This window comes from Girardinichthys multiradiatus, chromosome 20, assembly GCF_021462225.1.
Source record: "Girardinichthys multiradiatus isolate DD_20200921_A chromosome 20, DD_fGirMul_XY1, whole genome shotgun sequence".
Classification (NCBI taxonomy): domain Eukaryota; kingdom Metazoa; phylum Chordata; class Actinopteri; order Cyprinodontiformes; family Goodeidae; genus Girardinichthys; species Girardinichthys multiradiatus.
In genome coordinates, this window is record NC_061812.1 from 21,685,163 (window position 1) to 21,710,497 (window position 25,335).

Here is a 25,335-nt window from a genome sequence, read left to right on the forward strand (position 1 = left end):
CTTAGCTGACAAGAGTGACACCCAGTGTGGTCTTCTGCTGCTGTAGTCCATCTGCCTCAAGGTTCGACATGTTGTGCATTTAGAGATGCTCTACTGCATGCCTTGGTTGTAACAAGTGGTTATTTGAGTTACTGTTGCCTTTCTATCAGTTCGAACCAGTCTGGCCATTCACCTCTGACCTCTGGCATCAACAAGGCACTTGCGCCCACAGAATGGCCGCTCACTGGATATTTTCTCTTTTTCAGACCATTCTCTGTAAACCCCAGAGATGGTAGTGCGTGAAAATCCCAGTAGATCAGCAGTTTCTGAAATACTCGGACCAGCCCGTCTGGCACCAACAACCATGCCACGTTCAAAGTCACTTAAATCAACTTTCTTCCCCATTCTGATGCTCGGTTTGAACTGCAGCAGATTGTCTTGACCATGTCATTGAGTTGCTGCCATGAGATTGGCTGATTAGAAATTTGCGTTAACGAGCAGTTGGACAGGTGTACCTAATAAAGTGGCTGATGAGTGTATGTTCGGTGGGTATGTAGAAATATGATTTTAAAAAGAGCTTAGATGTTGCAAAAATAGTCTGTGTAAATATCAAAAGAACTTTCAATTTGGAAATAAAGGACATTTTTTTCTGCTCTGTACTTCATTATTAATCAGTGTTCAAGTCCATAAAAATTAAGTCCATCTTTAGTTAAATTATCTTACCAGCTGGTGGCATCTTAACAAAAAAAATTCCAGTTAAAATTGCAGCACAACACAAAGGGAAGAAATGTGACCAAACATGTTGGGGACTTTTTTTTCTGACTTTGAGACATTTTCTTTCCTAATATAAACTTTAAACAGCTAGCAGTTATATTCATGCAGATTAATTTACATTAACTCCTTCTCAAGAAGATTTATTCCAATTTTAATTTAATTAGTTGGTGTACCTTTATATTGCATCCACTTTGCTTTGAGTTGTCCATTCACATAAAGCTGTAAGGATTTGCATTTTAATTTGTGTGTAAGTTTCAAAGGGATCAAGAGCACTGACATGAAATGGCCATTAACCTGAGCTCCTACAGGCTATGAAGCAAGGAATATTGCATTGTTACTGTGTTGAACAAAAGCATTTGTTTTAGTAGCTGGTGTATTAAGAGTAATCTTTCTTTGCATGGCGGCTGATCTGTAAATAGAAGCGTTCACATCTATCATTTGAGTTTGCCCAAATCTTTGTCTTCGTTTCTCTGTTTGTGAATTTTTTCCACATACTCTTTGTCTTTTCAGTTCTCTTTTTCTTTCAGAGTCAGTTCTGAAATGTATAAAACTTCACTGTCACCATCACCATGGTAGCTGTCATCACTGTTAGACTTGCAGCTGCCTCCTATTCAGGCACTGGAGCTGATTGACTGTATTTGCAGAGGAGCTTTGTGTCTTTCTCTGTCTGATCCTGTCTTTGCACTTCAAATCAATGCTGTTCTGGTGGTTATGTTTTTTTTTCTCTTCACTGATGTTTGCAGAACATACCAGGATGTTCTCTGGTTTCTGCAATAAATAAATGATCATAGACGGTGGGGCTGCGTGAACTGCATCACACATTCACAATATAGAAGCAGAATCCCTGAACAAGATGATAGTTTTTCCTTTTTGTATTTTTGGCATTATGTTACCACACATCAAGACTAAGACAATTTCCAGTGCATTTAATAGAGGGCTAAGCAGGTTTAGTGCACCTTCTTTCCTAATTTCCAAGAAAATGTCTACATCGCACTTATAGATCTTACTTTAACCTTCTTCCGGTCATTACAATTGCATTGTAACCCAAGTTAGAATCCCTACAGAAAAGAGGCTCCTTTGGCGAAGCAGGCAAGGTCCTATACTGTTTCTATTTATATAACTACCAAGGACCAGTCAGAGTTTAAATATAGATGGTAAGTCTGGATTCTCTTCTTCATCTGAAATGCATGAATAATTGAAAAGCAGAGGAGATGAGGTGGGATTCATTCAGAAGATGGATGGTGCAAGCATGGATTTTGTACCAACATCAGTGGATTGCTTAAGGAGTGCTGTGGTGCACTTTAGCTGTACAAATTAGAGAAAGGTTTTATAAATATCCCAAACAAGGCTTGTTTCACACTCCTGAGTGTTCTATATTACAAAATGCTAAAATTGTTTTAGTTAATAATGGCATAAAGAGGTGTTCAAGTGCTGATGATTATAGGAAATATTACTTACAATCAATATTAATGAAAGAATAGTGAAAATGTGTAACAAAATTAACATTGGAAGTGATGCGTAAATGACAGAGAAGGTTGTTGTGATTAGGAACAAAAACTTTTAAAAAATCCTAGAATCTCTTTTCCTGAAAGGGGCACTCACATTCCAAGAGGGTCCACCTTTGTCTCATCAGTCTACAAAGAATGTTTCCCAAAGTTTTGGGGATCATAAAGATGTGTGTTGGCAAATGTAAATAAGGCCATTGTGCTCTTGTTGTTCAGCAGTGGTTTTGGCCTTGAAACCCTCCCATGGATGCTAATTTTGCATAGTTTCTCTCATCATGGTAAATCATGAACCCTGACCTCAACTGAAGCCTGTGAGGCCTTCTGTGTTTTAGATATTGTTTTGGGTTCCTTTGAGACCTCCTTGGGGAGCAGATTCATGGTGTTTAGGGTTATCTGTGTCCTGGTTGGGGGTGGCCCTGTGGGGAAATTCATGTTGGGGTTCATTGGGGATGGTGGGCTCATGGGTTTGAGATCTGAATTCATTGGGGGATTGGGACTGCTTTGTCCTGGGCAGGCTCTGGTTGGTGGGCTCGTTTGGATCAGGTAGACCCCTCCTTTGTTCATGACTCCCTCTCCAGATGGGGACGGGGATCGTTGGGGGCTGGGGTCGGGGTCTGGGTCTGGGCCGGGGTCGTTTGGATTCAGACGGGGCTGACACTAGTCTGGGCTGGTGCTGGGCCAGCCTGTCTTTCTCCACCGCAAAATGAAGGGGACCACCTCCTGGGTCTGGGGGCTGGTTGCCCCTCTGGGATATTGCTACGTAGACCTGGGAGTATAGTGTATGTAAAGCAAGTGTGAGTGTGTGTATGATGTCCATTGTTGTGTGTCTTTACGTTAGGTGTGTGGGTGTGAGTGTTTTTATGTTTATCTATGAGGATGGGAATGGGTGATTGTGACTGTGTGCGCCTGTTTGTGTGTTAGGTTGGGTCTTGGGCTGCTTCCTGTCCTGGATCAACTTAGGCCCTCCATCAATTGTGGAGCCTATTTCCTCGCCAACACACTCCTTGCCGGTGGCTGTTGTTTCTGCGCGCTGGTGCATTGGTGGTTTTTGGTGTCTGGGGCTGGGTGTTTTGGTGTATGCCAGCTCACTCCCGGTGGCTTGTTGCCGGGGCCTGGGCCCCCTATCTCTATCGGGCCTCTGCTTGGGGGTGATGTGCCCCAGGGTCTCGGTTCTCTGGGTCCATAGCTGGATCTGATCTGGCGTAGACGCCTGCCGACGCGGCCTGTGGGCTCGTCGCTGAAGCTCCCTGGGGCTTCTGCACTTGGTTGCTGGGTGGTTCACCTGGGGCTCTCCTCTGCTGTTCTCCGGGGTGGTTGCGGTAGTCCCCGCGGTGGTCCTCTCGGGGTTCCCATGCTATGAGGGGCCTTTGGATGTCTGTGGCTCAGATCTCTTCTGTGTCTGTCTCAGGTCCAGGGGGGCAGGTCTGTGGTTCCTTACACTCACTATCGGATATTTTTTATAGAGAAACCTTAAATACACAAGTGCGCTCACACTTACACCCACAGCTGTGTGGATTCAGGTGTTAACAGATACACAAATGTTTTATATTGAGCTGCAGTTACCACCAAATACATCTTGCATTCATTAGTACCATGCACCTTTCAATAACATTGCCGTTGTTATATGTTTCTGCAGGTGCAGAAGCAGTCTTCAAGGGTGTTATCTTGTATTCTCTTCAGCCTTCTTTCTCTTCTCTATTCTTTTCTCCTTCTCTCCCTTTTTCCTTTTTGCCTGACCTCTCTCTCTTTCTTGCTTCTTTTATTTCCCTTTTCATTTCTTTCTCCATGTCCATTGCAATTGACATAATCCCAAAGAAGTTTCTGATAAATTTTCTTTTCATATACTGTATATATATCAAGAGGAGCATTATAGCCAAAGCCATAATGCGTATAGCTTTTATTCCCTTAATAAGTGACATATTAGTTTAAAAACAGCTTGTTGTTTTTACTCTGGTTTTCTTTTTCTGATATAAAGTTTTTTGAATAGTGCTGTATTTCATTGTTATCCTGTTTGGAAAAAATAATAGTCATGTTAAAGATATTTTGAAACCAAATATGTCTTAAACATAAGAATATGTATCCGTCCTATCCCTGTGACCTATATAGGAGCCTTTAATGTCATAGAATCAAGGTCATGATATTGTAGTTTCTGGCAGACTCTGAGGAAAAACCACAAGATACAATTGATTAGCCTTGGCAAGACGTTTGGAGGACAAACAAACAAGGCTGTGCTGTTCAAAGTTAAGAGGTGATGCAGGGAGGGGAGCCTACAGCTGAGCCACTGCAAATGCGTCTGTGTATTTCAAGCTATCATGCTGGGGGAATTGTGGAAGACACAGTCTCCTCCCGTCTCTATGGAAACCCTGTCTCTTTTCACAGGCGGAGAGGCAGAGCCGTTCTACATTCAGAATCAGGGGTGTGAATTATTCCGCATTATTACTCGCATAGTATTGACCACAGGCAATAACATCTTGTAGAAAATGAAGATCAGTGGTAAAGTAATGAGGATGCCCGATAAGATAAATTGTGTGAAGCAAACATCTGTAAATGAAAATTGTGCCTTGCAGACCTTTTTAGGCAGTGTTTTCATACCTTTCTATTAATAATACTGCATTATTAACCATTTGAACTGATAAGCTGTACTGGAATAGAAATTGTACATGCAGAAGAAAGACAGAAAAGAGGCTAAAGTAGTACAGATGGTTCAAGGCTTAGTAAGCTTTCAGAAAGGTCTAAACACAGGGACAGAAGGGCGGGAGAGACAAAGAAGGAGACTCTGTCAGACTCGCTTTTCACGAGCAGGTCCATGTCGCCACCTCCTGTCAAGCTTTGAGAGGGTTGTCATGGTGACCGTGACGAGCAGTCAAGTCTGGAGAGAGCATGTTGCATTGCATCCTTGAGGACCGTGGTGTGACTTTAAGAATGATGAGAAAGCAAGTCAGTTGTCAGGGGGATCTTGGAGCTCAAGTAAGACCTGGATTCACTCGACCAAAAACAGAAACCAACATTTCTTCACCCCCAGCCTCTTTAAAGGTTTAGGTGGAAGTTATAAAGCACTACCTGTCATTATTACGAAAGTTTAATGTGTTTCTACGAGTGAACCCCCTCAGAGTGCCGGCAATGGCATTGGGACTCACCGGAACAGGAAGTTCCACCACTAAAGCACAATAGTGGAGTGGTGGTTAGTCCTAGCAGAGTAGGGGTTAGTTGCACTGGCTGCCACAGAAAAGGTGGCAGAATCCCAGAGCATTAGGAGGCTGGGAGGTCCTAAAATGTCACTGTGATGTCACTTACCACAGTACTGGCAGAATATAACCTGAGCTACAACTACAACTACAATCCAGGCTGCACAGATGTTTTAGTAACACGGTAAAAAAAAAAACTGTAAATATTCATCTTAGTAAGGAATTTCTCACAGATGGAAATTTTCCAGCCTTGTTAATTATGATGGTTTTCTGCTTACAGCTAATGAAAACACAACATGTAAGAATAGAATTTTACACCACACTAAAAAATCCTTTTAATACAGAACTGTGAGCTTAATGAAAGTCATATTCAATACCAGCTTAAATGTTGTTATTTAGGTACTTTTAACATGAAAAACGAATATCATTGGAGCCCACATTGTTTTTATTGAATATGACTGTATGTTTTCTTCCTAGGTAATAATCAGTATTTCTTGATAAAACATATTGTTCCTTGTATGTTATTCCACAGAGATAACGTAAGAACAACAGGACAGACTAACCCAGTTGTGAAATACTTGATTGGTTTAGACGAAGAACAAAGATGTAAAGATGCATTGATTTGTAGAGATGCATCAATTATTTAGCTAGGGATGGGAACCAGGTATTTCTTCATCGGCAGATTAAGCCTTGACACATCAATTTGTGTCATATTCTTTAAAATGTAAACATAAAAATTCCCAATATTTTTGGTCTGCAAGCGCATCAATCACCTGCGTGTTCTTTGAAATATTTTTTTTCTTTACTTCAATAAAAATCTGATACAAGTTATATTGGTTAGATATGCATATTTTGATACATGGGGATAATCTTATATTTCCTTCATCTTCTATTATATTCACAAATTCTTCCTCTGTCCAAAAACTAGTATTTCTATAAATAATTGGAATTGGCTGAAATAAGCATCAGGTCAGACCTCAAAGGAAACAAAAAATTGGCATGAGTAGCAAAAAGTCTGAATGGAGCATCTCTACATATTTCTCACAGTAAAACATAAACAATATAATTTACCAATGATTAAACAGATTGTAGCGGGAGTTAATTCTTAAAGTAGACACCGAGGTAAATCTGTTCCCTTAGTTGTTTCTCTCTGCGCTGTTACAGTTTCCCCATTTTAAAATTAGGTATTATAACTCTTCTTTCTCTTTAAAACCAAAACTGTTTGTGTTGGGCTGAAAAAGGTGGTGATGGCTTTGGTGCAAAAGAATAAAAATGAGAAATGCAGGAGTAAGCAAAAGTACAGCCCCCAGCATTGGATTATCAGAAAATCTTCTTTTATTTAATAAGAGAAATTAAAAGGATGTAATTCTGCAATTTGAAAGTTATTCCATCACTTGTTCTATCTTACGATATGCAGGATGATTTATTGATTTGGAAACCAAATTGATTACTATAAAACATTATGTATTAACATATTTTTTTCCAATTGTTTAAATTAATGCCATCCTTACTGTCAGTCCTTGATATACATAAGAACTATTTAAGAATTTCTAATCACTCAAAATTTGTAGTTTTTGTAGATAAATAGCAGATAGAAGCAGGTATAGAAAATGTATGGATGCTCCAATGAGCTGGACCTTTTGCTGCTGCATGTATTCAGTGCAAACTGCCTTAGAAATCCAGTGCAGAAATAAAGCAGTGGACAGCAAAACAGTTGCAAAAATAGAGGGGGTTCCCTATGTTTCATGACTTCCCCCTGAGTAAAAAAAAAAATATAATACTGTTGTGTCTTAATGTTATCAACTCAGATATTTGGGGAATTCTAACCCTCTCATTGTCGCAGCTGAAATAGAGACTTATCAAACCAGGAAACATTTTTCCTATCTGTTATTATCCAATTTTGGGGGCCCATGCGAATTTGCAGTTATATGTTATTGTCTGACATGTGTGACATCTGGTGTGATCTTCTACTTCATCTGCTTAAGGTTTTGATGTGTTGCATGGTCAGAGTTGGCATTCAGCACAGCTTGCCTGTAATTAGTGATTGCTTGAGCTTCTGTTGCCTTTTTATTACCTCAAATCAGTCTGTCCTCTGACTTCTGGTATCAACAAGGGAGAAATGGTTGAGCATAAAAATCCAGAGGAACACAAGTTTTTTGAATACTCAGACCAACCTGTCTGTCCTCAACAGCCACAGTCAAAGTCACTTAAACCGTCTTTCATCCCCAATCTGATGCTTGGATTGAACTTCAGCAAGGTGTATAAAATCATGTGAAGTGAATGTGACACGAGCAATACAGTTTTAGTTATGAAGTACAGTTATGCTATGACTTGACTTAGCCCATTTTAATGTTACCCACCTTTCACACAATGCAACAGGAAACAACAGTCTCCAATTATTTTTACCTCTGGCTTCCTCCCACCTTGTTGGATAGAGTAAGGGGGAGTCAGGTTTAGCCTAAAGTTATGGTTGGGGTGCAAACACACCCTCCATTTCTGCTATCTGTGCGTCCCCTTCTCTTTTCCAGTGGTTGTATTCAGTCTGACAGAGGGAGGTACCCCCAATCCTTGGGGTTTGTAGAATAACAATGGCCACCAGTGGGCTATAGATGGAAAAACTTTATCAATTTATTATTTTACCTAGTACCCCTACACATAGCCCATTCTAAAATGGCCAAACTCTAACACTGAGTAGTTTAATCTAACCTCCGCAACAACCCCACACCATTCCAAACCCTTTGTGAAGTGCCTTGAGACGACATGTGTTGTGAATTGGCGCTATATAAAGAAAACTGAATTGAATTGAATTATGATCATGGTCATGTTAGATGTATAATGCATAAACATTTTAACACAGGTGATAAATGGGGGTATCGGTTGAACTGTGTTGATTGACTGTAGTTGGAACGCCCCTAAATCAAAATCTGTTTAGGTCCTCATACAGCCTTGGACCGGCTCTGAAAAAGCATCAAATTCAGCTGCTACAAATCTCCTTTGTCTTGAAAAGCCCTAAAGACATGGTCAAATGTGAAATGTTTATCCGTACTCTTGATGGAGATGCTTTTTTTAATTAAGATTTTAATCACATAAATATTTAAGGATTTTCACTGCAGAGCATATCTCAAGCAGCTATACAAGTTATGCTCTGCAAATGTTTATGAAATAAGTTACTAACTTTACTGAAATTATTATAGACTGAAGGGGTTTGGAGTTATTTTCTTATCAGTAAAGCAATAAAAAGACATATGAACGATGTAATTCCTGACAAGAACCGAAAGTGCAAGGAAAAAACAAACTCACAGCTGCTGAGACATGGCCAGTCTAAAACTAGGTCACTGTATGTTTTACAGACTTGTCATTGAGGCATAGCAAGATGTCCAGAAATAACTGTGTATATGTACAGTTGTCTGAGTCCTAAATGTGAATGCCTGTGTTTATACAGTGCAGTCTATGCAATCAGTGTAGTTTATGTAATCTGCCTTTGGTCTAATGAAACATGCATATTTCGTTTAGTCCAGGACATTTTCTCCTTTACAGTCTAATGGGGTTCTGGTGTCACCTTATCCCAAAGATGTTGCTGCTCTCTGTGGAATACTGTGTCTGCTGAACCACCATACCATATGCCTGGAGAGACACAAACCAGTGTGTTCTGCCTTTGTTTAGTGTCACAGTGGGAGTTCCTGTCACTATGTCCTCTGTCTTTATCCATCTCTCATGCACATGTTGTCTTTTGCTCTCCTCCAAATAAAAACACCTCCCTTACTTTTTATATCCTTCTTTAAGTTGCCCACTAGGGTGCATGCACTCATAGTTAGTGCCATTTTTTGCTCCTTCACATAGTGTAATCAAGAGTGTTAAAAGAACACAGAGGACACCATGTTAGCTGTGACAGTTTTCAAATCTACTATAATAGGTTCTAAAACCAATGCACTGATTAAGATTTTGTAGCTGTTTTCCAATCGTCCTTTCTTGTAAAGCTTTAACCTCAATTGACTCGCATTTTTACAAAATGGGAAGACGGAGCTGGAGCATTCCAAACTATTTTTCCAGCACTCTTGCAGCCAGCACTCAGAGGTAATGTCTTCCTGTGTGAGAGAGCAGTTACTGTACGGATAGGGCTGTTGTATAAACCAATGCGAAATTATTATTCAGTTGTCCTTTTAAACATCTTGTATTTGCAATTAGCATAGTGAGCACAGCCACATTACTTAAACAGCAGTCTTTTTGTATTCCTGAGAGAAAGTGCAGTTATGAATAAAATTATTTATTTCCCTTGGCAAATACTGATTAAAACTATTTCCAGTCAATCAAGCCATTTGTTTCTGAAAGAAAATTAGACAGGCATCTTTAAAAAGATAATAAAACAATACAAAAATTAACTTAGATAAATTATAAAAACTCAATAATCAGTGGAAAATATTTACTGGGAACACAGAAATCAAGACCTTCTTATAATTGTTGGTCACACATTTTCATGTTTCCACTGGTATTTTATCTTTGGTGATAAGCTCCAAGTCTTGAGTGTGTAAGGCCTCTTTGCCACCCTAATCTTTTGGCTTCCTCCACAGATTATCTATGAGATTCAAAGGACTGTGACTACTCTGGTGAGCCCAAAGCATTAATATTACTTCCAGGCAGAAGAAACATTTTGGTAAATTTAAATACCACTTCAAACCTAAATATACTCAGGGTATGAATATTTTGGACTTACCTGTGTGTCCTCACTTTGACTCAACCATTTCCAAAATGATGTCAACATTTATAAATCCATCATATTCCATGACAGACAGAGAAGAAAATCTCAAAAGGATAAATCAGAGCAACTTAGCTGTACACAATTCAGCCTGTAGACATGTCTCAACTTGTCATAAGAAATACAATTTCCTTTTAAATACCTTCTTACATCTCTGTATTTCCTCTGACATTTTAAGCATCTCACTGATAGTGAAAATATTTTGCTAATTCTTCTTTCCTCAGTAACCGGATCTACCCTGAGGATTGTGTTGCTGTTACCAGAAACAATGGGCACTCACTGATCAGAAAAACACTGACATTTTGAGTTCATAACTGACCTGTCACCAGTCAGGTCCGATCAAGCTGAAAATCGTCTCGATTTCTTGCTCAGAGTCATCATGGTGTTTATTAATAGCCTGTAATTGTATAGATGCCATTAGAATAATTTCTTGAGCCCCATCCCCTTCTTTTCTCACTCTAGACGTGTTTGTTTGTGGTCTCATTTGAGTGCCGAACGGTTTGTGTCAGCTGTGGAGTTTGGTGGATTTATGAAATTAGAGCTCTGTGACATTAAAACAACCCAGAGAAGATGTAAAGATGTACAGGGGGGATGAGTGCTCAGCGAGGACAGAGGCCATGGTACCACTTTCAGGGGGAAATGTGGAGGGTTTCCTTAACCTCATCACCAAAAAATTACATAGCAGCATCAGTGCATCATCATTAGCAATCTTTTTATAGCCTCTCAATTCGATTACTCCTGCCCCCTTTTTGGTCTTGCCCTTCCTTAGCTGCTATCTCTCCCCGCTGTAAGTTTGAAATCTGTCAGCAGTGCCCCGCTGTATCTCTCTTGAGGCTTATTACAAGTCTGATGTGTTTCCTACCCGGTGGATGACCTTTAATACCTAGTGTTTACAAAGGGACAGCAGATAACACGAGCAGCACATCCTGTTATTCACTTTATGGGGAATAATTTTGTGTTGAACAGGATCATCATTTCCACTGCGGCCTTTCTACTCCCTTTCCCTTGTATGCTGCCCCTGTCAGGTTCACCCTCACCTTTCAGTCCCAGACCTTCTCTGCTCTTCAAGTGTTTGATTCAAATAGATTTGCTCCTGAAAAAGGGAGGGCGGAGAAACACACAAAGAAGAAAGAAAATAAACAAATAAGGTTATTATTCATGCCAGCCGTGAAGCTATGGCAACAGAATCATCCTGTTCTGATTGGTTATAGATAAGGATGTCTTTTTAGCCACGGTTACACTCTGGGGAATCTGAATTATGGACTGATTTTCAATCCCACTTTAACTATGGCTAATATTATCCCTCTCCCATTAGTATTCCTTTATTTAGAAAAACAACGTTTCAGGTAAGTCTTGACCAACTGGACTTGATTTATTGTTATCATGAAGGTTCATAAAAAGTGACTGTACTCTATATCAAATTAAGTTGTAGTAAAATTTGTATGTTTAATAATTACTTTGAATATCTCTCCATGCTACACTGCCCTACACAGTGGCTCTCATTCTTACAGAGAACATTTTAACAATCCTCTGATTTATATCATCATATAACATCCTAACCTTTAGCGTGTGGGCTACTGCCAAAACAGGCTCAGTGTTCTAGCAACAACCTCCTACTCATCTCTCTAAGTTGTGCTGTTTGGACATTTAGGGTTAATATATCCACTGCAGACAGCAGTTCATGAAGTAATCCTGTTCCTCATCCTCTTGAAAGGCAATGGGTGCTAATCAGCTGGCATTTCTCTAAGTGGTGCATTTGGTTAAGATTGTGAAAACATTTACAAACAAATTAACATAATTCTGTTATAAAAGTTGTAGCTAAGAGACTTTTGATAAATGTCTGTCCTGAAACATTAAAACTATATTTTCTACTAAATGGAATAAAATTTCCTTTCAGAAGATTTCATATGCTCATCTTGGTCAGGAATGTCATATTTAGTTGTTTTTTTATGATTTATATGAGCCTTTCTTATTCAAAGAGTGGAATGATGATACAATAAAAAACAACTTAAATTATTTAAAAATGGACAAACTTTAGTCTGACCTTCATGCTTTTCTTAGAAAGCAGAGGTTTCCTCCTTGCACACCTCACATGAACGTTGAACTTGTTCAGTCACTTTGTGATTGCGCAGGCTTTAGTAGTATCAAAAGCCTGCTTTAGATCCCATGATAAAATTTTAGGGCTTTTGGGGACTTCTTTTAGCATCTTGCAGTCTGCTCTTAGGGTGAATTTGTTTGTTCTGCACCTGTAGATTCAGATTCTTTTGAGACCACTTTAAACCCTTCACCAGGCTCATAGGCTGCTTTCTGAAGGCTTCAGACAGCTCTGTCAATGTCACCATTGTGTTGCCTGTCACATCAGCAGTCAAGAGCACACTGCACTAAATGTCTGAGGTTTACAAATTGGAAACCTCCTTCAAAATGCAGAGTAATGATGTTTTAATCATGTGTACCTGATGTGATGCCTCTATGTAATTTTAGCAATTTTCAGTGATAATAAATGTAGGTGTGTCCTAATAGCATTTCTATTACATTTCTTAAAGAGTTTTAAAAGGTATTTTAGTCTCAGTTGTTTGGTTATAATACTTAATTTCTCAGTACTGTAAAAATTTATATTAAATATCCACAAAGGGAAAATATATCAGAAAAGCACAGAAGCTTTCATAGGGTGTCTCATATTTTTTTCATGTTTGTGCATATTCAACATTTGCTTTAATTTAACTCATACCAGTTAGAGAAAATCCACAATGAATTCAAACTTGTGCCCCTAATGCCTGTTTCAAGGGGAAATATCATGCTCTTAAATTCTTAATTTTTTACACTTAAATCAGTCAATTGGGGTCTATATAAAGTAAAACTGCAATGCTTTGGTCTTAACTTCTTGTTATTGTAGCTCCACAGGCCCCTCTTTTACCCCTGTTCTGAGGTGCGTCTGAAAGCAACTGGTTTTGGTGCTGTCTCTCTAAATGCTACAGAGGCACTTCAAATAAATCATTAAAAGCCTCAAAATTAATGACATTCATGGCCATGATGGATGTCTGTAAGCATCTAACCAGAACTGTATTAGTTTGTGGTAAATATAACTGAATGTCACCGTTATAGTTCATCATGCAGGCAGGAAATCTCTGTTGTATCTATGGCTTAAGACCAAGTTGAATAGCTGGATTTATACTCGTTAGTCCTAGATTTTTGGAAACAGTAAGAATGTTATCAATAGAATGCACAAATGGTTAAAAACTGTATGGATAGAATGTTTTATAGGGGGGATTTGAACATTTCTATTCCCAGGCAACAATGGCAGATTACTAGACCTGCAAAAGAGTATTTTGGAAGTTTGGACACCTTAAGATAATTCCAGATACTGTGTGTTGTGTTTTACTGCTGCTTCCTGCCACCCCATCAGTTTAAAGTTTTAATTGAACTGGATGATCTCCTAAGAGGCACTTGTATTTCATTCATGGAAGAAACACTGTATTAAATCTAGTTTACATTTTTTAAATATACTGAACATTTCACAGGTGAACATAATAAAATATTTATCATTGAAACCATCCATCCATCCATCCATCCATCCATCCATCCATCCATCCATCCAGCTATCTAGCTTCTATACCTGCGTCTTTCGTACAGGGTCGTGGGGGAGCTGGTGCCTATCTCCAGCGATCTACAGGCATGAGGCATCATTGAAATCATCTTATATAAATTTATTGTTATTTTGTTGATTAAATTGTTGGCTATCATATATGTCACCTAGATCAGATAGACACAATGGTGATTTTATAGATTGCTAAGCATTATTGTCCACTCAAGCACACTTGCTGATGTGAGTACAGTAGATAAGTCAGACATTAATAAGTAAGTAATCCAAGTCAGTTCGGTCCATTAGCTCTCAGCCAGTCCCACACTCTGGGTATTTACTGGAGGTTTATTCACACTGTGAGGATTCTGGCATTCTCCTACACTTCTCATCACTTTCATACTGCCTTCCTGATATTTTATAAATGCATTGAAAGTGTATTTAAGTCTATGTCTAATTAAAGCAACACCAATACGTTTAAAAGTGAGGTTGATTTTAAAAGTTGAAAGATGTTATTTGTTATAATTTCACAAGGTAAGTGTGGCGAACAAAAAAAACTAAATAAATAAAAGTACACCATTACTTCTACTTGGCATAATTGCTCACCATTTTTCATGCAATTTTAATATTTGTAGCAGTTATCGGTATTCTCATGTAGATTTTGCCAGTCTTAGTGTCCTATCGTACTTTACTTAATTCCCTGATGGTTCAATCTTTGCTCATATTACTTCTCATATTCTGTCTTTCAGATCTTGGCCATCATCTCCATTCTCTTCATTGTGCTATCCACCATTGCCCTGTCTCTAAACACCCTTCCAGAGCTGCAGGGCACTGATGAGTTTGGCCAATCCACAGACAACCCACAGCTAGCGCATGTGGAAGCTGTTTGTATTGCCTGGTTTACCATGGAATACCTACTTCGTTTTCTCTCCTCTCCCAATAAGTGGAAGTTTTTCAAGGGTCCTCTCAATGTCATTGACCTGTTGGCGATTCTACCCTACTACGTCACCATCTTCCTAACAGAGTCCAACAAGAGCGTGCTGCAGTTTCAGAATGTCCGCCGTGTTGTTCAGATCTTCAGGATTATGCGTATCCTTCGTATTCTGAAGTTGGCTCGTCACTCTACGGGTCTTCAGTCTCTGGGCTTCACACTCAGGAGGAGCTACAATGAGCTGGGTCTGCTTATTCTTTTTCTTGCCATGGGTATAATGATCTTCTCTAGTCTTGTGTTTTTTGCTGAGAAAGATGAAGAGGATACAAAGTTCAAAAGCATTCCAGCTTCTTTTTGGTGGGCCACCATCACTATGACTACAGTAGGGTATGGAGATATCTATCCCAAAACTTTGTTAGGAAAGATCGTGGGGGGATTGTGCTGTATCGCTGGAGTGCTTGTAATTGCCCTACCTATTCCCATTATTGTAAATAACTTCTCTGAGTTCTATAAGGAGCAGAAAAGGCAAGAAAAGGCCCTTAAAAGAAGGGAGGCTCTTGAGAGGGCAAAAAGAAATGGTAGCATTGTTTCTATGAACTTAAAAGAGGCTTTTGCTCGTAGTGCAGAACTCATGGATGTGGTGGTAGAAAAGAGTGAGAGACCTCATGACAACCACCTCTCCCCAAGTCACTGGAAATGGGCGTCCAAAAGAGCTGCATCGGAGACGAGCTCAAACCGTTCTTTCAATGCTCAAGAAATAGGTTCCCCCTGCAAAGCTCGAGACACCAGTCCCCAAAGATTGAATGTTGAGAAACTAGAGGAGATGTACAGCCAGATGGTAAAGACACAGTCACAACCCAACCTAAATGCAAAAGACAGAGGGTGCAGAGTTATCAAACATAGAGATGAGATAGAACTTGGAGCCATTCATGACCATAGACCATCGGTGCTAGAAGCCAAAGATGGAGTGGGGGACATGAAGAGCTTATCCAGCATTGATAGCTACATCAGTTGTGCTACAGATTTTCAAGAGAATCCCCGCTATCCCCACAGTCCAGCACCAGACATTGGTCTTAAAGAAAGCAACCGCTTCACTTTTGGTCCAGTTACAGCTTTGTCCCAGCACATTAGTAAAAATGTTGGCAGGCAAATCATAAGGCAACATGACTCTGTGAAGAGTCCAGCATCGAAGTCCTCAGGCCCAGAAAATACAAGAAGATTCTTCTTTTCTGGAAACTCCTCAAAAAGCCTTAAAGGGGGCTGCCGTAGCGACGGGGATTCGGGGCTGTCCCCACTTTCAGACAGCTCAGTTGTCTCAGACCAGTCTCTGTTGAGTCCTGAGGCATCTGTGTACACCACTGCCAGCAGCAGGACCCCCCCAAAGTCACCAGAAAGCACTGCCATGGCCCCCACAGTCTTCACTTTCCACGACTCATCAATCAGCAAATACATCGATGCAGATACGGATGATGACGAGCACCTCCGGGACATCACTGAGGCCAGTCCCTCCGATCATCTTCTGGCTAGTGGTAGCCCAAAACGCAGTATTAACATAAATTACCAGAGGGGGACTAACCATTTAGAAGCAGCCCAAAAGATGTTGGGCCAAAACTGTTACTTTCCTCTTGAAGGTGTTCGTGGGAAAGCTCATGAAAATCATATAGGACCAGACCCTGCACGTAGACCAAAGGGTGAGAGGGGACGGCAAAATACTTTGGACAAAAACCTTTAAGGTATAACTTATCAGAGACACATGGAAAGCAGGTGAACAAACATTTAATGACAAAGTTACCTGACAAACAGAACCACTCAGCAAGCCAGAGACAAAGAAAGGCATAGAGAAAAAACTCTCGTATTTCACAAATAACCTGAGCATGCCGCTAGGGCAACAAACTTTGGGTCAATATATGTTGAGAATAGTTTGGAAGAAAAACACCTTAAGTTGAAGAATGTCACTGCCCCTTCGTGCGGTTCATTCCTGTGTGCTGTATTTCACACCTACAAAACTAAAGAACACCCCCAAGTAGCCAATGGGTTTGTTTAAAGAAGCAGAGTCTTCAGAGAGATTGAGCTATGGCTATTACTGGAGTTTCACAACAAAATAATGATTTTAGCCAAAGGGGGTTTTCTCTATGTTCCATCAAAAAAACAAAGTCCACCTCCCTGTAATGACTCCCAGTTAATTTTTTTAACTCTTGGGGACATACCAGAGGACCTAAAAGCCTATAAGCTACATATTGTGCCCTCTATTCCCAAACCTGGCCTTAATCATTTACATTGGTAAGGGTATGCATACGTGTGTGAGACAATTTGAAAATGAATGGGTGAATTATGAGAAACTGATGTAAACAAAATCATAAAACAGTGTAACCTGATTTATTTTTTATAGATAAGAGAAAGTCCCTTATATGGAAGTGATTTGCTAGTCTACAATGTCAGATTTTTATGTAATACATAAGGTTTAGTGTCTTCGCTTAAGGTCTGCAGTTATCATAGGTTTCCAGCTCATTTTCCATTACACTGGCAACCTTCACCTAAGCATCTGTTCTGCTATCCTTTAGGTTGCCATGTTGTGTATAGAAAGGATGAACACAGAACATGAGCCACTGAAAGTTTTTTTAGCATCTTTGTATGATGTTTTGTGATAATAAAGATGGACCTTGGGCTTCAAACATGGGTTAAGAGAAGAATAAAAAATGTCTCATTTGCTGCAGAAGGTGCACACTGATAGCACATGCATGCAACCACAGTGTCAACATAACAACTCATGATGAGTTAGCTGTGATTACAGTAAATAAATGTTTTCTGTAGGCTTCTCTTGTAGTTTTTTGCAGCTTACTCACATGAAAGTTTAGATCTGAGAAAAAAGATTCTCAGCATGCTAGCCTTGATATGACCAACATGAAGTTTTAAATAGGATATGAGAACAAAAAAGTGGGCTTTTCTTTGTTTCTTATATGTTTTTTTAAAGTCATTAACTCAATTAGCACTGCCTATACTCAAGGATGATTTTACCACTGTTTATATACAGTTGCCAGACTGGATCCACCTCGCACATGAATGCGCACACACACACACACACACACACACACACACACACACACACACATACATCTCAAGGCTGCATAGATATCATTATTTTCCAGGGGGACAGGAGTTGGCCAAAATTCCTTTCAAGAGCAAAGCAAAGATTTGTTAATTAGTGTTGGAGATCTGCATGTCACATGTGCTCTTAGGCATGCATAAAAAAACTCACTGATAAACGACATGTAGCTATAATGCGGCAAATATCTACTATAGTTGCATGTCACAGTCACTCCTCACTGTGCATATTTATGAACAGTGTGTCGATGCAAACATATGATGTAAAATTGAAAAAATACTCCATATCCACAACTTTTGTATTTTTATATCATGTCTTAGAGAACTCAATTCACCCTTAGATACGTGTTTACACTGTCATGTGCAGTGCTTTGAAAAACTGCTGCTTCCTAACAGATTTCTTTTTTTTTTGTTGCTTTTTTGACACACTTAAATGTTTCAGGTCACCCAAAAATATGTTTAATGTCTGACATATCAAACCAGAGTATATATTCATGTGATAATTTGATTTTCTCCTTGTGAAATCATGAATTAGCTGGAATTAACCTCATTTTTTTTTTTTGTTCAATTTCAGAAGCCACCCCCAGGGTTGATTATGGTCAGATCTGTAGAATAAAAAAAATTAACACAACACTAGTATCTGTCTGACAACAAGAAGTATAAAAAAAGACCTCCCAACCCAATTTAAGATTCATTCCCATCAACACTTAACGACAGCCCAACCATCTTCAAACATGTTTATGTGGTAATTACAATTACCCTTTGGACAATTTGGTTTGTTTGTTTTTTTCATTTATTATAGGAAAACATCATTCTAATATTGCATTTTTTATTTATTCAAGTAATCTTTGTTAAATAAAAAAAAGTTTTTTCATTATCCGAAACATTTCAGTGTGACAGAAAAAAGCAAAAACAAACAAAATCTATAAGGGAGTAAAACATTTTCACTGCAGAGTAATATAATAGGCGAGGTAATGTCAAAAGACAGTCTTTAATCCAATAAAACATCATAGAAACAAGCGGTATTTAATCCAAACTTCTGACCTGGTATCTGCTCCATCTTGATGTCTCAATCACAAAGCAAACAACACCAATGGCAGTAAGGAATCAGTAAAAAATGCTACTGTTACATTATTGATTAATATTTGTTTTTTGAAGAACAGCTACAGACTACAAGGCATACTGCCATACATAATAATTTTAACTGACTCACCCAAAGATAAAAAGCATTTTTTTAAGGCATATCTGCTATCTAAAATTTTATATAACATCAAAATGATCATAACCGCTTGTGCTTTCTTGACCATCGCTGCATCTACATACTTTTTCTTTGTAAATGAAAAAAGGCTCCACAGTTCTTACCCATGACAGAGTGGTGGTTGCTACGCACCATCATCTTGCAGTTAGCACAAGGTCATTGCTCCCCAACCTCATTATGCAATGTGGACAAACCATTTTATATCTCTTGGAATATTCCATAATCAAATACTGTACAGTTTTGACAACGTATTTATAGAATGCAGAAATAAATTGCAACTATACCAGACATACATGAAACATACCTTCCGTGGCATGCTGCATACTTTATATGAATTTAGCAATGCATCAGCCAACTCATACTTCTTTGTATACTCTTCTGCGTCATAAATACCACCAGCTTCCATGAGACATGCATATTTAATGACTATGTGTCACAAACAGCACTGGGTTTTGAGAATTGGCTGCTTTTTATTTGTGCTGTAATCAACTTTTCTTCTAAATGAGTGAATAATATCTGAAGCAGATAATATGGCCAGACTGATCAGCAGAGTGATGCTGTTTGCTTGGCAGACCGGTGTGGGCACCAAATTTGGCTCTGCGAGGATTTGTAAGCTGATCAATCCCTTGTTTATGTCAGCTTTTTGTTTGTTTGTTTTATGTTTTTTCGATCATACAGACATTTAGTTAATCAGGCCCAGAGTCATGTTGACCAGCTACATCCCCTTCATAAATAATTCATTTCTAATAAAAAAAAAATCACGTCCTCATCATCTTCCGCTTCTCCAGGACCGGGTCACGGGGCAGCAGTCTAAGCAGAGACACCCAGACTTCCCGGGCCGGCCGAGAGACATATGCCCCTTTTCTACTGGCTCGATTTGGCCAGCCCGGAACTGCTCCACATGTTGTGTGTTGCATTTCCATGGACCCGCTTTTGCTCCGCTGAAGGGAACACCTCCTGGAGGCGCGGCTTTAAAGCATCATGTGTGGTGCTGCATAACCGCGATTTAAACACCCAACCGCCAATGTAAAGAAATAAAGACCGAAGGGCATTACAAAAACAAGAAGTAAAACGTCTATTGCCTGGGGATTAAATCTGCTGACTGCATTGACAATCCGATTTGATGAATAGGATTTTGACATCCGTTTTATTAATATTATTAAAGATTTCTCTTTCCCTTTAAGAGACTTGGAACGATTTGAATTAGGTCCCATTTTATTTCTAATAGTTGTTGCCTATATATTTATGGTATAGAGTCCTCATTATTGTGGCGGCTGCACGGTCCGTCTGTCGATCACCCGCACCCCACAGGTCTTTAGTGGGCTGCAATCAAAAGGTATAAAAAATTTTTTAAATAAAGGAGAAGCTCTTAATGAGCAATGAATGCTTTATTCGTTTCACAAAGTATAATAAAACCATAATGCTGTCTGAACGTGAGAGAAAAAATCTTTAACAACAGGTTAAAAAAAATCTAAGTATAAAAATATGTGAAACATAGAAAAAAATAAATTATAACTGGTGCTCCAGTTTAACATAGAGGATGCTTGTTATTCCCTCTAATACCAATAAAACACATAATAAGGAAACATTTAATCTCCATAGGGTTTCAGGGACTTGTAGAGTTGATGCCTCCATAGTAGCCCAATACCTCTGGGGTACGTATTCTAGATTTCTCTTTTAAACTCTGTCAGGCTTTTAAGTCTACTTGCATCACATCAACGTTAACAGGAATTACAATATTTGTATCTAAAGATTAAAGCCATTTCCAGACCCAAACCAACTAAGTAAAGAACCCACTGAACTAACATGAATGTAGTTTTCAAAGTAATAATTGATTCAGTAAACCATGGTATGACCGATTTAGATTTTTTTGTCTTGTGGTGAAAAGTGCAATCACAAATCCAAATTCTGTTTCCAGTTTTAATCACAGTATTGGACCATTTCATATTGCTCTCCCTTAGTGAGAAGAGCTGAGGTGTGAAAGGAATAGCAATGACTGAGGAGCAGAGGGGAGCCGAGCTAGTTTGTGTCTGTGTGCGTGTGTTACCACTGGGAAGCATTAAGCAGCTAGGGTGCTGCTTAATGGAAAAGAATTAACTGTTTTTGATGGGAATGTGTGTGCGTGTTGGTGGAGTCCTGTTTTTGTTTGCTCCCCAAGTACATGTGCTATTCTGACTGAAACAAAATCCAGTTATAACAACCAGAGAAATATAAAGAGAAAAAAGAGAATATTTTTTCCATGAGGCAAAGATACATTTTTCATATTGAAAATAACATATATAGGAGTAAGAAAAACAATTACACAATCCAACCTGTATTACAGTGTTTTGTATTTTTTAGGTGGAAAAGTCAATAAACTGTTATTTTAACAAGTGCTCAGTTATAGCAGACATACTGCTAATACCTGGAAATGAAATGATGTGAAAACATTGCCATAGTCCTAATTCTTGAACTGTGTTGCACAAGAACAAATGGAGGGTATTGCACATTTTCTCAGATGGACAATGAAAATGGCATTAATTACATTCATAGACAAATGTCTCCTTCTTTCAGTGTATTTCATAACATTACTTGAATTTAAAGGCTTCACTTCTGTAAAAACACCTGCTAATCATTCATAACCAGCAGTCCAGTGTTTGTCATCTTTCACTATATGTTACCCCCTAAAAAGAAAACACCAGACAGTCAGAGCTGTCCTTCAGATTGAACAATGTAACTTAAAAAAAATATTTTTTCAGATAAATGGCATCCAGTTCACGCAACTCCTCCTGAAAGCATCCTGTGATCTTTTCAGTTCGGTTTTCTATACCACAGTATAGTCAGGGACCACTATTGCTGAAATATCTCTGAACAATGATGACAATCAATATTTCATCACAAGGCAGCAAGCACTGCCTTAGAGAGTCGAGATTTATTTTGGAGATATGAAACTAAATTTACAGCCATGCACAAACACACTCTTGCTCAAACAAGCACCCGAATCCCAAACAGTGTTGAAACTTTTAAGCTTTTTAGACAAGAAAACGTTAAACAAGATGTTTAATTTGATACTTAGACTGTGATACTGTGACACATAACAAACATATTGCTACAAGTCACAATGTATGTTCTTACAATTTATTCTTTTTTAAAATTTACTAACAAGATTGTTTTTAAATGTTAAAGTGGGTTTGTGTGGGATAGTTATCAGCAGTTAGTATCTTATGTAGTAGATAGTTCTCAAAATGTTGTTTGTTTGGAGAAAGAGAGATTATTTTGGCCTAGAAAATCAAACTAATGTGTTGTTTAATTTGAAAATGTCTTTCTACCATCTTAAAACTCAAACTTAATTAGGTTTTTTGCTTTACCAGCCAAGCTGTAACCATTTTGGAAATCTTTAAACTGTGTTTGCATATGATGGTTATTCAATTAAGTTCAGTTTATTTATGTAGAGACTATTTGTAACAAATACAATTTTAAATCATTCTACAAGAAAAAAAAGTCAAATTCAGATCTAATTGTATAAAAAATGTATACCGGTAATCAAATTTATTAATTTCATACCAATACAATGCAATCAAATTCAGAGTTTTAGATTTGCTTACCTATAGTTCAAATTAAACTTAAATATAATATCATGCAGGCAAATTCAGTTGATCACCAATTGGTAAAAATCTAGAAAAGCCTTTCTGACAGAATTAAATTATTGACTTTGCAGCAATCTGTCATCCTGAGCAAGCATGTGGCCACAGTGAAAGGAACAATTTTCTTATAGCACAGGAAAACCATGCTGCTGGCTCAGTATGAGTGGCTTTCTGCATAGACATCTGTGAGTATTTAAACTGAAGAGCCAGGCAAAGAACAATTGGGAAATATGAGTCTGTCTAAAAATCAATAAAACAAATCTCAAATAAGCTACTACAAAAGTTTACTTTATTAAAGCCCACGTTTATAAAACATTAGCTATTTTGGATGTGGACCAACATGGTCCTTAGTGTAAACAACAAAAGACCTGTGATGGGAGCTGTTTTAAGAGTGGATACGTTTACAGAGTCATTGCAGAAAATTAAAAAAAGCTCAGATCAGGTAAGATACTGACTGCTTCTCACTGTCCACAGAACCCTATTTAAAAAGATTGAATTGTCTATTTAAGGCATGTCTGTGTGATCCATTTTAAATGGGAGCCAATATTAAAACTAACAGTACAAAGCACCTTTTAATTTATTAACATTGGACTCAAATTAAAAGTCTAACCCATGTGTCTTTGTTTTATTTTTAATTTAATGAAAACATTTTATAAAAATGGCAAATTCTTTGATTATGACCACAAACTCAGTTGTCTTATTAGACACCCAAGTGTACAGATAAAGTCATTAAGTTAAAAAGTGTAATTAGGATGTTACCTGCTACATTTCACAGTTTAAAAGTATTTTGCATTTATTTGATGTAACCTCACAGGTCCTTTACAAAGCATGTGGTAGTTAAAAACCCGACAAGGATTGCTGCTTTTACAAGCAGCTCAATTCTGCACATACTGAATCTAACACTGTATTACAGGGTTGGGGTCGATTCAGGATGCCTTGATGGAGTACTCTCATCACGTACAACACCACAGAAACGAGCATTATTAGAGGATGATAGTACACTTAACACCAACAGGAGTACACAAAAGTTTAGATATATTTTTTTAGGTTCAAGCTCCAAGTAGAATTGACCCCACCCTTGCCTAAGCCATTATTCTTTGTAAAGTACACACTGTTTCCAGGGAATTAACTAAAAAAAAAAAAAGATATTTGAACGACCTTAGCCAGCTCTTATACAATGTTGTTTGTAGGTCTCGAGGCTGTCTGTTTTGTAAAAGAAAAACCACCGATAACATTTTTACCCATTGACTTTCTATGCTGTTGTTTCTGTATAAATGTTCTACTGTTAAGTGCATGTTGTAACTTTGGCGTTGTGACTGGTTGTGATTCACACAGAGCCAGTACCTGTCATGTACAAAAAAAGTGTCTGAATGTCCTAAGATATTTCTATTTCTTAAGAAAACGCAACATTTCCCTTGAATGACTCAAAATTAAATAAATCAAATCACTTTACAGTTTGATTTCTGATTTCTTGACTTTCATTTCAATGTTGATTATATTTAGTTAAGACAGGTTGATTTCTCAGAAAAAAGGGAGGATGAGGCTAACATGAAGAGGAAGCTGAGTGATGTCAGGGAGGAAGGAGCTTCCAACCTTCCAACACGTCTCCACACAGCCCTACATTGAGGGTTCCCCACCGCCTGCCGCTGGAGAGATGGTCTTCTGCAGGAGGGAGGGGGAGGAAAGAGTAACAAAAGAGCTGATTTTAAATCAAGTTAGAACCAAGGTTGCCATCTAGTGGTTGTCCGTTTTACGCCATGATCGCATCCAACAAAGTAGGTTCAGATCAGATTTCTGGGAAAAGAAAAAGAGAGGAAAAACAGGGCAACCCAGGCCTTTCCTATTCAACTGACCCACATATTTATAATCCACCCACCACTGTGACTTCTCAAAATACAAACTGAGGTACTTAGGAAACACATAGAGGGTCTGCTCCAGATTTGGCAGGCTGCATATGACCGGATAATATGTGAGCATGTCTTTGTAAAGATTATTCCGATAGTAAACAACTAAAAAAGCAGCCAAAAGTTATAAACCATGAAAACCTAATTACTAGAAAATCTTTTTTTTATTAGATGAAATGGTTGTTTGTGATAATGAATATTAGCAAGAGGTTTGTCCCTTTATAATAATGATTTGGTTTGTCTGGTAATAATGAACCCGAATGGATGTAAAATCTGGTCTCCTGGAGGACAGTCCTGTACAGAGAGTTTGCTCAACTTACTCCAGTCTCCTTCTGTCAAAAAAAGACTTTTATAAAAGACCATTTTAATTCTTTCAAAATTATTTAACTATTTCATTTGTTATTGGTTGTACTGATTTAAAAGTGACTCATTATTATATGGGTAAGCTTCGGTGCTTTTCTATTCCTAAATTGTTTAGGATATTTACACCCTACATTAAGTATGTATAGATTTATAATATTACTAATAAGAACAATTTTCTTTGTAAAGGTGATAAGCCGAGAGTGCTCGTGCAGTAAATGGTGCCATGTAAACCTTCTGTGTTGCACATTTTATTGGATAGTTGTGCTAATTCAATGAAAATGCATGTGAGCTTCACCTATAGGAACTGGTCCTTCCAGAAAATTGAAGAACCGCATTTTAAAAGCTTTAGCATTGCCTTCCAAGAACACAAACACCTACTCT

At 38.4% G+C, this 25,335-nt stretch overlaps 1 protein-coding gene across 1 annotated transcript in view; it reads left to right on the top strand.

The window, feature by feature from the left end:
* kcnb1 (potassium voltage-gated channel, Shab-related subfamily, member 1) overlaps positions 1 to 24,147 on the top strand; it is a 55,231-nt gene extending 31,084 nt beyond the window's left edge. The window contains exon 3 of the mRNA XM_047348760.1: positions 14,523 to 24,147. Coding sequence (XP_047204716.1) covers positions 14,523 to 16,436 — 1,914 coding nt within the window. The 3' untranslated portion in view covers positions 16,437 to 24,147. The remainder of the gene's footprint in view (positions 1 to 14,522) is intronic.
* The last annotated feature ends 1,188 nt before the right edge of the window (positions 24,148 to 25,335 follow it).